This window comes from Giraffa tippelskirchi, chromosome 7, assembly GCF_054371585.1.
Source record: "Giraffa tippelskirchi isolate mGirTip1 chromosome 7, T2T-mGirTip1v1.2.pri, whole genome shotgun sequence".
Classification (NCBI taxonomy): Eukaryota; Metazoa; Chordata; class Mammalia; order Artiodactyla; family Giraffidae; genus Giraffa; species Giraffa tippelskirchi.
Genome location: NC_137281.1, coordinates 71,769,139 through 71,782,327, shown reverse-complemented (window position 1 = coordinate 71,782,327; position 13,189 = coordinate 71,769,139). Strand labels below are relative to the sequence as shown.

The window sequence follows — 13,189 nt, the reverse complement described above, 5'->3', positions numbered from 1 at the left end:
GCATTTAGCATAAGTAGTCTCTGCAATAGGTTCCAAAGGTCAGAAGAAACTGGTATGAAATATAGTTTTGGGGTACATTGTTTTATGGAGAAGAACTGTTTAGAAAGCTTGGATGAATCCAAATGTTATAAGCTCTACTTATTCATGTTGGAGGAAAACTTTATTTTACATGAAGGGAACTAATTGTCAAAATTTACTTACCAAAACTCAGATGTGCAAAGCAATCTTGTCCTATGACTTCATACTCTGGAACCCCTGTACTCAAAGTTGGTAGAGGAAAAAAATGCAAACTTGCCAATTACAGGTTACTCATTGTTACTGATTTTAAAACAGTCTTGTTTGCCGGGATAGTCATTCAAACTCCAAATTACCTTCCAGGTATCTTTTATTTCCTAAGTACATGAGAACTAAGACACTTTCTCCTACACCCTAATGTCAGCAGAGAAAGAGGAGATCTCTTGAAAGGAGAGGACTTCTTGGATTTACCATACTGGTTTAACTGCATTCTCTTGACTGGTATGACTTGTAAACAATTCCTTCACAACAGTCAAGGTCCAGTAGTTCTCATTGATAACATGGTGCTCATTTGGGCTTTTGCTCACAAGTCCAGTCCTCCGAGCCTGGCTGCAACTCCCTCTGGAACCATACCTCGCACAACCACTCCACAGCATTCACTGCAGCATAGTTATTTTGATCCATGGCAAGGTGGTCTCTCTTTAGCTCCCTAGTCAATATCCTTATCCCATGTAAAAAATTCTAGATCCCCTCAGGTCTCAAATAAATCACAAAGATAACTTGCACCATCCAGGGCCCATTGGCCTAAGCCATTTCTAGTATGTAAATTAGATGCCACATTGACTGCCAACCATGCTCACCATAACGGAAAGAAGAAGGGTCGTGCTCTGAGATCTTCCTCAGGTGCTCTTTTGCTAATTTTGCTGTATGCTCCATCATCCATTACTTTCTATCCTGTGACAGCTAATGATAATGTTTGACAAAATCCAACACCCATTCATGATTAAAAAAAAAGCAGCCCATAAATACTATGACTCAGCAGGAACTTTTTCATCTTAATAAAGAGCACATACAAAAAAATTCCACCTAAAATCATACTTAATGGTAAAGGCTAAAAACTTTCTCCCTAACATTAGGAAAAGAATTTCCACTCTTTCCACTTTTATTCAACATAGTGCTAGAAATTTCAGCCAGCAAAGTAAGATAAGAATAGAAAATAAATGGTATATGTATTGGAATGGTAGAAATAAAACTGCCTCTATATTGCAGATGACATGATGATCTACACAGAAAATCCCAAGGAATCTATTAAAAAAAAACCAAAACACTCCTAGATATTTCAAGTGAGATCACCAAGTCCTCTGATATAAGATAAGTGCACAAAACTCAATACTTCTATGTAGGAGAAACAAATACATGAAAACTAAAATTAAATGTACAATACTGTTTATAATTGTTCAAGTAAAAATAAATACTTAGGCAAAACTCTAACAAAACAGGTATAAGATTTATATGCTGAAAATGATAAAATGCTGATGAAATAAAGATTTAAATAAATGAACAGTTATTTCGTGTTCATAGATTGGAAAATCCAGCATAGTAAAGAAAAGCAGAAAAATAGTGGAAGACAAAAATAAGTATAAAGAACAAGGGCAAAAAATAGAAAAAAGTAATAATTATGGTATATATTTATCCCATTATATTGATACCAATATCAGAAATGAAAGAGGAGACATCACTACAGATCCTATAGACATTAAATGGATAATAAGGAATGAACTAATTTATGCCCATAAATTTGATAATCTAGATGAAATGGACCAATTCCTAGAAATAAGCAATCTATCAAAACTCATACAAGAAGAAACAATCTGAGAAAGCCTATATCTATTAAAGAAATTGAATCAATAATTAATAACCTTTCAAAACAAAAATCACCAGGCCCAGATGGATTCACTGGTGAATTCTACCAACATTTAAGGAATATCAATTCTTTTACCATCATTTTCAGAGGATAGAAACAGAAGGAATACTTCTTAGCTCATTCTATGAGGCCAGCATTTCCCTAACACCAAAATTAGAACAAAATATTATAAGAAAAGAAAACTACAGGCCAACGGCTCTCCTGAACACAGATGCAACAAAATATTAGCAAACCAAATCCAGCAAGTCATAAAAAGAATTATACTCCACAATCAAGTGAGATATATCCCAGGTATGCAAGACTGCTTTAACATTAAAAAAATCTATTGATATAATTCATCACATCAACAGACAGAAAAATCACATGATTACCACTTTATAGAGGCAAAGAAAGCATTTGCTGAACTCCAACACCCATTTATGACTAAATTTCTCAGTAAAGTAGGAATAGAGGGGGACTGCCTAATCTTGATAAAGTGAAAGTGTTAGTTACTCAGTCCTAAAATCTACAGCTAACAGCACAATTAATGGTGAGAATTTGAAGCTTTCCACTAAGATCAGGGACAAGACAAGGATGTCTCCTCTTGCCACTTTTCAACACTGTACAGGAGATCATTACAAATGCAATGAGTCAAGGAAAGGACATAAAAGGGAAGGAAGGAAGAAAACACCCTTATTTGCAGGTTACATCATAATCTGGGTTTTCTACAAAATCCAAAAGAATTGACAAAAACCTCCTGTAACTAATAAGCAATTATATAAAATTTGCAGGATACAAGGTTAATACACAAAAGTCAATTTATTTCCTATATACCAACAATGAAAAAATGGAATGTGAAATTAAAAACATAATACCATTTACATTGAAAAAGTGAAAGTGTCAAGTCATTCGGTCCCTATGGACTGTAGCCCACCAGGCTCCTCTGTCCATGAAATTCTCCAGGCAAGGATACTGAACTGTAGCCTGCCAGGCTCCTCTACCACGGAATTTTCCAAGCAAGAATACTGGAGTGAATAGCCATTCCCTTCTCCAAGGGACCTTTCTGACCCAGGGACTGAACCTGGGTCTCCTGCATTGCAGGCAGATTCCTTACTGAGTGAGTCACCAGGGAGGCCCAACTATTTACACTACTGCCCCTAAAAATGAAATACTTAGGTATAAATCTAACAAAATATGTACAAGATCTAGGTAGATAAAAAATGGAAAACTCTGATGTGTGAAATTTTAAAAAGAACTAAACAAATTAAACAAATTCATATTCACAGATTTGAGGACAATATTATCAGCGTATCAGTTCTTCCCAACTTGATCTATAGATTCAATGCAATCCCCATTCAAATCCTAGCAAGTTAAGAACAAACTGATTCTAAGGTTTACAGTGAGATGCAAAACAAACAAACAAACAAAACCTCAGAATACTCAACACAATACTGAAGGAAAATAAAAAAATTTGTAAAATTTATACTACCTGATATTAAGACTTACTTTAAAGCTACAATAATCAAGACAGTGTGGTACTGACAAAAGAACAGACAAATAGGTCAAGGGCATAAAATAGCCCAGAAGTAGAAACAGAAATATTTCTAAATATTTCTGGGCTTTCTAAAATAGAGAGCCCAGAAATAGACCCACATAAATATAGTCAATTAATCTTTGGCAAAGGAGCAAAGACAAAACCACGGAGCAAAGAAAACCTTTTACTAGACAACCACACTCAAAAAAAGAGAATCTAGACTCAGGCCTTACACTCTTCATAAAAACTGACTCAGAATGCTCATAGATCTAGATGTAAAATGTAAAATTATAAAACTCCTAGAAGATAACACAGAAGAAAATCTAAATGATCCTGGGTAGGGTGATGACTTTTAAGATACTACACCAAATACAAGATCCATAATAGAAATACCTGATAAGCTGGACTTCACTAAAAGTAAAAAAGTTCTATTCTGTGAAAGACAGTATAAAGAGAATAAGAGGGTAAGCGACAGACTGGCAGAAAATATTTGCAAAAGACACATCTGATAAAGGACTGTTATCCAAAATATACAAAGAACTCTTGAAAATTCAACAATAATAAAACAAGGGGGAATTCCCTGGTGGTCCAATGGTTAGGACTCACTGCTTGCACTGACTTGGCCTCGTTTCAATTCCTGGTTGGGGAACTAAGATCCTGTAAGCTTCTCAGCGCAGTCCCTCCCACACCCAAGGAAAAGAAAGAAAACAACTCCATTCTGTGTATGTGTAACTGAATCACTTTGCTGTACTGCAGAAATTAATACACATTGTAAATAAACTATGCTTGAATAAAATAAATTTTAGAAAGGAAACAAAAAACTCAATTAAAAATGGGCCAAAGACTTCAACAGATAACTCACCAAAGAAACTATTCAGAGAAGCATATGAAAGGATGCTTTATCTCATATGTCATCAGGGAAATGTAAATGAAAACAATGAGATACTTATTAGAATATAGGCCAAAATCCAGAACACTGGCACATCAAATGCTGACAAGAATATGGGGCAAAAGAAACTCTCATTCATTGCTGTTGGGAATATAGAATGGTATCTCCACTCTGGAAGACAGTTTGGCAGTGTCTTACAAAATTAAACACATGCTTACCAAATGACCCAACAACTATGCGTCTTGGTATTTACTTAAAGGAGTTGAGAATGTATGTCTATACAAAAACCTGGCCATAGAATTTATAAGAGCTTTTTTTGTGATTGCCAAACTTGGAAGCCGACAAGATGTCCTTCTGTAAGTCAATGGATAAATAAACTGTGGTACATAAAGACAAAAGAATATTACTCAGCACTAAAAAGAAATGAGCTACTGTGGCTTAAAAAGACATGGAGGAACCTTAAATGCATATTGCTAAGTGAAAGAAGCCATGCTGAAAAGCTGATATACTGTATGATTCCAACTATGTGACATATGGAAAAGGTAAAACTATGAAGGCATGAAAATATCTGTGGTTGCTGGGCAGAGTGGATGGTGGGAAGATGAATAGGCAGAGAACAGGATTTTTAGAGCAGTGAAAATACTCTGTATGATACCATAATGATGGATATGTCATATATCAGATCAAACATATAGAATGTACATCACCAAAAGTGAACCCTAAGGTAAACTATGTATTTCTATAGATCCATCCTTAGTTTTAAACAAGTGTCACTCTAATGAGTGCCTGATCGTGGGGATAGGCTATGAATGCATTGGGGCAGGAGACAGATGAAGACTCTCGATGCTGCTGCTGCTGCTAAGTCGCTTCAGTCGTGCCCGACTCTGTGCAACCCCATACACGGCAGCCCACCAGGCTCCACCGTCCCTGGGATTCTCCAGGCAAGAATACTGGAGTGGGTTGCCAGTTCCTTCTCCAATGCATGAAAGGGAAAAGTGAAAGTGAAGTCGCTCAGTCGTGTCCAACTCTTATAGACCCCATGGACTGCAGCCTACCAGGCTCCTCTGTCCACAGGATTTTCCAGGCAAGAGTACTGGAGTGGGGTGCCATTGCCTTCTCTGGAAGACTCTCTATAATTCCCTCTAAATTCTGTTCTAAACCTAAAACTTCTCTTAAAAAAAAAAAACAGTCTCTCTCTTAAAAAAAGAATTCTTAGACATGACACCAAAAGCATATTCTATTAAACATTTTTGATAAACTGGACTTCTTTAAAATTAAAACTTTTTGCTCTCTGAAAGACCTTACTAAGAAGATTAAGAGACAAGCTACAGACTAGGAGAATGATATTTGTAAGCCATATATCTCACATGGGACTCAGATGTAGAATATATAAAGAAATAGCAGAACTCAACAGTAAAGAAACAAAACAGTTCAATTAGAAAATGGGCAAAAGACATGAAGAGCCATCTCACTGAAATGATATAAAGATGGCAAATAAGCATGAAAAGATGATTATCTGTAGCAATTGTTAAAAAATACAAATTTCCAAACCCTCACTCAAAACTCACTGCTCTAGAAATGTTTTGCTTTTGAAATTTTTAAATGGTCAAAAATACACATAACATAAAATTCACCATCTTAACCATTTTAAAGTATAACATTGAGTGGTGTTAAGTACATTCACATTGTTGTACAACCAGTCTCCAGAATTCTCATCTTGCAAAACTAAAATTCTGTACTCATCCAACAAAAACCCTCCACGCCACCAGCCCCTAGCAACTACCATTCTACTTTATGATTCTATAAATCTGACTGTTCCAGGTCCCTTATATAATGTCCTCAGGATTCATCTGTGTAGTAGCATATGTCAGAATTTCCTTCCTTTTAAGGTTGAAAACTATTTCACTGTAAGTATATACCATATTTTGTTTCTTCCCTTCATCCATAAATTGATACTTGGGTTCCTTCTACCTTATAGCTACTGTGAAGACAGTTGCTATGAACATCATTGTACTGGTCTGGAATTTTTGAGGGTGTACCCCTGGAATCTGCATGTTTAACAAGCTCCTCTGGTGCTCCTGATGCACCTTGAAGTGTGAACCACACTGCAATGCAAGATTTCCCAAGGTATAGATGGAGAAAGTATAGATGCTTATTTAACTTACATGCCGAGTATATCATGAGAAACGCTGAGCTGGAGGAAGCACAAGCTGGAATCAAGATTACCAGGAGAAATATCAATAACCTCAGATATGCAGATGACACCACTCTTATGGCAGAAAGCAAAGAATTAAAGAGCCTCTTCATGAAAGTGAAAGAGGAGAGTGAAAAAGTTGGCTTAAAGCTCAACATTCAGAAAACTAAGATCATGGCATCTGGTCCCACCATTTCATGGGAAATAGATGGGGAAACAGTGGAAACAGTGGCAGACTTTATTTTGGGGGGCTCCAAAATCACTGCAGATTGTGATTGCAGCCATGAAATTAAAAGACGCTTGCTCCTTGCAAGGAAAGTTATGACCAACCTAGATAGCATATTTAAAAGCAGAGACATTACTTTGCCAACAAAGGTCCATCTAGTCAAGGCTATGGTTTTTCCAGTAGTCATGTATGGATGTGAGAGCTGGACGGTGAAAAAAGCTGAGCGCCGAAGAATTGATGCTTTTGAAGTGTGGTGTTGGAGAAGACTCTTGAGAGTCTCTTGGACTGCAAGAAGATCCAACCAGTCCATCCTAAAGGAGATTGGTCCTGGGTGTTCATTGGAAGGACTGATGTTGAAGCTGAAACTCCAATACTTTGGCCACCTCATGTGAAGAGTTGACTCATTGGAAAAGACCCTAATGCTGGGAAGGATTGGGGGCAGGAGGAGAAGGGGATGACAGAGGATGAGATGGCTGGATGGCATCACCGACTCAATGGACATGGGTTTGGGTGGACTCCAGGAGTTGGTGATGGACAGGGAGGCCTGGCGTGCTGCAATTCATGGGGTTGCAAAGAGTCAGACATGACTGAGTGACTGAACTGAACTGAACTGAGATGGAGAAAGATTTTTGGTAACCCTCAGACACACTATTACACAGATCAGGCTCACACATGATAAAGTAAGTCCTTTTTCAGTTTTACGAATCATTCTGATTAGGTCAAGAGAAAGCATTGGCATGGTGTTATTTATCTTGAACAACTAATTCTAATTTCCCTTTTTAACAAAGAGACAACAGTCTTCCTATTCAAAGCCTTCAGATCCTTCAGCAGGCAATAATAATAGGTTGAACATATTAACAATGTTTTATTTTGTTGTATTTGTGCCATTCCTTTCTACAAATTTCAAGTGGTTTTCCATCTATAATAATGATACAGAGTGGCTTCAATAAATCTATTTAACATTTATGCTTAAATCAAGAAACTTTTTAAGCAAATAATATGGCCAGAGATGGGCTTCCCTGGTGGCTCAGGAGTAATGAATCTGCCTGCAATGCAGCAGGAGATGCAGGTTGGATCCCTGGGTGGGGAAGATCGCCTGGAGGAGGGCATGGCAAACCCACTCCAGTATTCTTGCTTGGGAAATCTCATAGACCAGGGAGCCTGGTGGGCTACCGTCCATGAGGTCACAAAGAGTCAGATATGACTGAAGTGACTGAGCATACACCGCCAGAGATATGTGAATACAGCAAAATCTGAAAACAGTCACATGCCAGCAAATGAAGCTTGGGAAATACTGCTTAGAGGGACATTAACGTTCGGATTTCGCTCTCAACCTTCCACTCATGGCAGATGCACATGTCCAAGGCATCCAGTAGATGGATCCTATAGCAGAAACACACAGCCACCTGTCAAGCAGAGAAAAGCTGAGGATGAGTAGAAGGCATCCCCAGCAACTTCTGAAGCTAGAAAATCATTACCTAAACTTTACAAGTGTCAAATAGTGATGCTCTTTGTATTTCCTGGATTGACTTTCACTCTTTCCGTGTGTGTGTGTGTGTGTGTGTGTGTGTGTGTGTGTGTTTGCTACTTCACAAGCTGCTTCAGTCGTGTCAGACTCTTTGCGACCTCATGGACTGCAGCCTACCAGGCTCCTCCGTTCATGGGATTCTCCAAGCAAGAATACTGGAGTGGGTTGCCATGCCCTCCTCCAGGGGCTTTTCCTGACCCAGGGATCCAAGCTGCATCTCTCTTCCCTTAGAGTTGAGTAAAATTATTTAAAAACATTAGCCTGTCTGGATAAGAGACCATCTAGGAGCAGAAGTAAACATGTCCCAACCACTGCGGCTGGAATTAGAGGCACCCCAAGGAAAATGTGAAGATGGTAGGCAACTTCTTCGCATGTAGAAATAGTCTTAGAATTTCATCTACCAGGAATGTGGCAGGTTCCATGTTTAGATAACAGGAGACTGTGCCTAATAATAACACCCCCAGCTAATGATAGCGGCCACCACTACATAGGTTATATACCAGTCACAATACCCCTTTTTCCATTCAACTCTCACAACATTCTAAAGGTTGACATTTATTACATCTATTCCATGAATGAGGCAACTCAGAGAGGTGAAGAGACTAGCTCAAGTCACAGTTCAAACTCAAGCCTGTTGGGCTTCCAAACTCTGCCCCATCACAAGTCATCATTTTGTTCAGGTTCTTTGTGACCTTGGCTTCAAAGTGCAACTGCAGGTTTCTCTTCTTCCTGGTTTCAGAGGCAGAGACTCGAGAACAACTTCCAGGCAACTGCTCCTCTCAGATGCCACAGTTCCGGAGCTCCACCTAGGTCTATGAACATCTGTAGGACTTCATTAAATTTTCTGCTTATTTGAATTTGAATGCTCTCAAAATACGGTTTCTAGTTACCACGAGAGTTGGCAGCACAATAGAAAAATGAAAAGGGACTTTCCTTTCCTGTGTCTGCTAGGGCAGTTTGTCCTGGCCATAGCCTCATTAAGACAGGAGGAAGGACGAGAGTGGTGAACTGATGAAAATTTACTGACTGCAGAAAACGCTGTCAGATAGGTGTGCAAAAAGCATCCCCTTTTTCAGTCATTTCAAAAGGTTTCCAGAACCCCGTAAGTACAGTATCGCATGACCCTCATGAGAAACTTTTCAAAACTATGCAAGCATTGATGCGTTTTTAAGAGAAAAATCAAGCATGCTGTCCTTAAAAACAAAAGTTAGAGATTACACATCCACCTAGGCCAGCTTGTTAAACTTATTTTAAACCCCTGAAGTTTTGAAAATAGTTCAGGAGAAGATTTAGGGGGTAATTTAGTGGGTTTCTTTCCCTCAGAGAACATCTGAGAACATTTTCTCTAATAATAAAGGGAAAAGTACATGCAGTTGTGTAAACCGCAAATGCTCCGCGAGTACGTGAGTGAAGCAGGAGCTCATAAGTTTGGGGAAAAAAAGAAAAACAGTTTCCCTGGTGCTTGTCTGAGGTCAGTGGTGTGGTCCCAGAGCGTGGCAAAAGGCAATTCTTGAGCTGGAAACATTCCGCGTGGGAGACACCATCGCAGAAGAGTGTAAAGAGAACACACGTGCACATTATGTGGGCTTGCACGCTCAGAGGGGAGGTCCCCTGTCGTTGCTTTCACTTTTCTTGAACGCTGGCACAGAGCCGGTCAAAGAGCAGGGGATGCCCGTTGCTCACCAGCAAAACGACACGCGGGGCCGGGCAGAGGTGGGAGGGCAGGAATGCAAGGTGATTCTGAAGTTTGGGGAGAACCTTGGCAAAAAAGAAAAAGCGATGACACAAACAGCCCGGACGTGCGTCTCTCTGTTGCTAGAGCAGCAGTTAGGGCGCCTCCAGTTAACAGAGGCAGAGCAGGAAAAGGGGCAGAAGGACGCTAAGGAGGAAGAGCAAGTGTGCTCCAGCGCCGAGCTTCAATACTAACGCGGGCGAATCACCCAAAGACCTCCGTTAAAATGCATATTCGGATCCCCTCGGGCGAGGTTGGGCCCAAGCGTCTGCCTTTCCAACAAGCTCCCAGACAGCACACGTATCGCTGGTCCGCGGACCCAACTTTTGAGTAGCAAGGAGTTTACTCGTTGCCCTGAGGTTAATCTGGGTTAGAGAACGTCCTGAATTAGAGGTAAAGGGGTTCTCTGAAGAGGACAAGAAATTAAAACAGACAACGATAGGAACACTCTGGATGTGCAGGGATGGGGGCTGAAACCTGGCCGGAAAAGGCACCATAGTCTCCAAAGCCTTTTATTCCGAGCAGTTTCTGGGGGGATGGGAGTAAGGAGGCGCTCACCCTCTGACTCTAGAAGAAACCGTCGCGAGGGCTGGGCTGAGGATCTTTGCGAAGGGCCAAGAGATGCGCCCCGAGGCAGCTACACCCGCAGCCTGCGCGGGGACCTTTGAGCGAGGGGTCGACGAGGCCCTGCCCGGTCTGCCCTTACCTGCGCTCACCCTGGTCCGTGTAGAGGTTGAGGAAGAGGCCCTCCCTGGTGTCCTGGCTCACTGGGCCGGAGAAGCTGAGCTGCAGCTCATAGAGGCTCCCGGGCTGCAGGGCTTCGCCGAGCTCCAGCACCAGGTACTGCATATCCACCGCGAACCACACCTCCTCTACAGATACCCGGCCCGCGGTGGCGTCTCCTGCGTCCGGGGACAGGGGTCCGCGCACCTCAGCGCTCTCACAGTCAAGGAAGAGGCTGTGTAGCAGCAGGCGCGCGGTGGCCGCGGTGCAGCGCACCGTGATGTTCACGCGGCCAGTGAAGCGTAACGCCGACGCCGAGAGGTCCTCTGGCCGCAGCCGGGGCCACAGCTCCAGCTCGTAGTGCAGCGGCACGAGCCAGGGCGGCAGGCGCAGCTGGTCCCAGGGCCCCGGAGGTCGCCAGTTGCGCCGAGTGGCCGCCACGTCGGGCTCCGGAGTGGGGCCGGGCTGCGGGGTCGGCTCCTGCTTACCGGGGATGGAGGGCGCGGCAGCCGGAGCCGCGCGGTCCTGAAGCTCCGACGGCGGGACGCGCGCGCAGTGGCCGTACAGCGAGGCGAGCACGGCCAGCGCCAGCAGGAGCGCGGCGGCCAGCCCCGCCAGCAGCAGGGCTACTGCGCGGCTCACGTAGAAACCGGAGCTGGAAGGGGGTCCCATGGCCGCGGCCCAGGGTGGGGGAGACGTGAGCGTTCAGAGGCGGCGGCGGCTCAGACCCCCGGGCCTGAGCGCTCAGGGATGGGACCCCTGCCCCTCCTCTCTAGCAGTCCCTCCCTCCTCGAGGACACACGAGAGAGTGGTTGGGACCACAGCTTCCCCTCCCAGCTAATCGGATCCAGGTCCTCTGCCCACCCACCCTCCGCCCCCTGCCAGGGCCGGGGGAGGAGGCGGACGCGCGCAAATAAGCGCGCGCGCCTCTTGGAGTCCGCGGCAAAAGACACCGCAGAAGAGGCTTTTAGAATCGGCGCGGTGGGACCAGACTGGAATGGGGGCATCTCTGACGGGGGTATTTGGATTCATGGGATTTGGTGAGGGTGCCCCGGTGTGGTACCGAGTGCTGTCGCAAAAGAGACAGTTACAGAGGACCCTCAGTTCCTTGACAGTAGTGATGAGCTTCGGGCTGCACACCTGCCGCCCACCACCTGGGGATTCTTGCGCTAGGAGCCGAGATGGCGACTTAAGGACGGGGACTCTGGGGGCAATACTCTGAGATGATCCTCCAAGAGACAGTCCCTCTGTCTGAACTAACGTTCGGAACCAAATTTTTGGCCCTAAGTTAGCTTTCTGGATACGTTCGGGACTCACGCGGTCCAGGCAACAAGCGCGAGGTTGGAAACAAAGTCAAGGGTGTCCCGGAGCCTTTTCCCAGCTTGGGAAGTGGGGCTGGAAGAGGGGACAAGAAACAGACGAACCAGCGTGGCGTCTGCGTCTCCAGGTGAAGGCTGCTTTAGTTCGGGAGAAGACCAGGCATAAAGCCGTCTCTTGGCTCTGCAACTGCCAGGGATGGGGCTCTCAGTACTGGAGCCCGGACTGGCTCTCCACACCCTGCCTGGGGCAAAGGACGCCCTGCTTTCGAAACCCAATGGTTTCAAGTACAGGGAACGGGACAGTCCGGCGGCTAGCCTTTCCACTTGAAAACAGCCGGCTGGAACTCGTTTCCCAGGCGGTGCCCTGGTCGGTGGCGTCCTGGGCATCTGTTTGCTATTTACCGGATACTTCCGGGGGAGTTCCGCGTGCTCTGAGCCGGGTTCCCACCTACGTGCACGCACTGGGGTGAACTGGGAAGACCCAGGAGGCGCTGGGGAAGAGGGAGGAGAGGTGGGTGAAGATTCTGCTCTGGACATACCCCATCTTTAGACTCCTTCCGTGTTTTTGTTTTTTTTCAGAATGAAGAGGATTTTTTTTCTTCTCAGCCATAAAAGTCTTCGCTTTTCTGCTTGGAACCGTATCTCCATTCCAATGAAGAAACCCTTTCACCAGAGGTCAGAGACGGGGTACCGCGAAGTGATTCTCTTGGGCCGTGTGATCTTCACAGTTCCTCGAACTGAAATTAATCATATTAACAAAAAGACCTCTGGAACAAGACGGGGGGCTTAACACCAAGCTTGTGCAATGGTTGTGCTGTGATTACAGGTGGGGTTTGTTTTCTTCAGAGACTGAATAATCATATTTAAAAATAATTATGATTACGTGCACCACTCTCAGAAGATTCTGGGAAGCGGTGAGGAAGGAGAAGCTCCTTTCCTTACCCTGGGCAGGACCTACCAGCAGTCAGGCTGTCAGAATTGTGAGCTCCTGAGCTAGGGAGGCCCTCTGGGTGTAGGTCATTGCCAGATGGGAATTGCCACAGATATGGAGCTAATTAATTATTGGCCTTACCACTCCCTGGACAATTTCTTGAAGCAGTTTGATGGATTCCAGACTTCCAAGGAA

General features: G+C 43.7%; 1 protein-coding gene across 1 annotated transcript in view; it reads right to left on the bottom strand.

Moving 5' to 3' along the window:
• The window catches only part of LVRN (laeverin), a 69,588-nt gene extending 57,925 nt beyond the window's left edge, over nucleotides 1–11,663 (bottom strand). The window contains exon 1 of the mRNA XM_081513722.1: nucleotides 10,728–11,663. Within this exon, the coding sequence (XP_081369848.1) occupies nucleotides 10,728–11,416 (689 nt within the window). The 5' untranslated portion in view covers nucleotides 11,417–11,663. The remainder of the gene's footprint in view (nucleotides 1–10,727) is intronic.
• Between the last annotated feature and the right edge of the window lie 1,526 nt (nucleotides 11,664–13,189).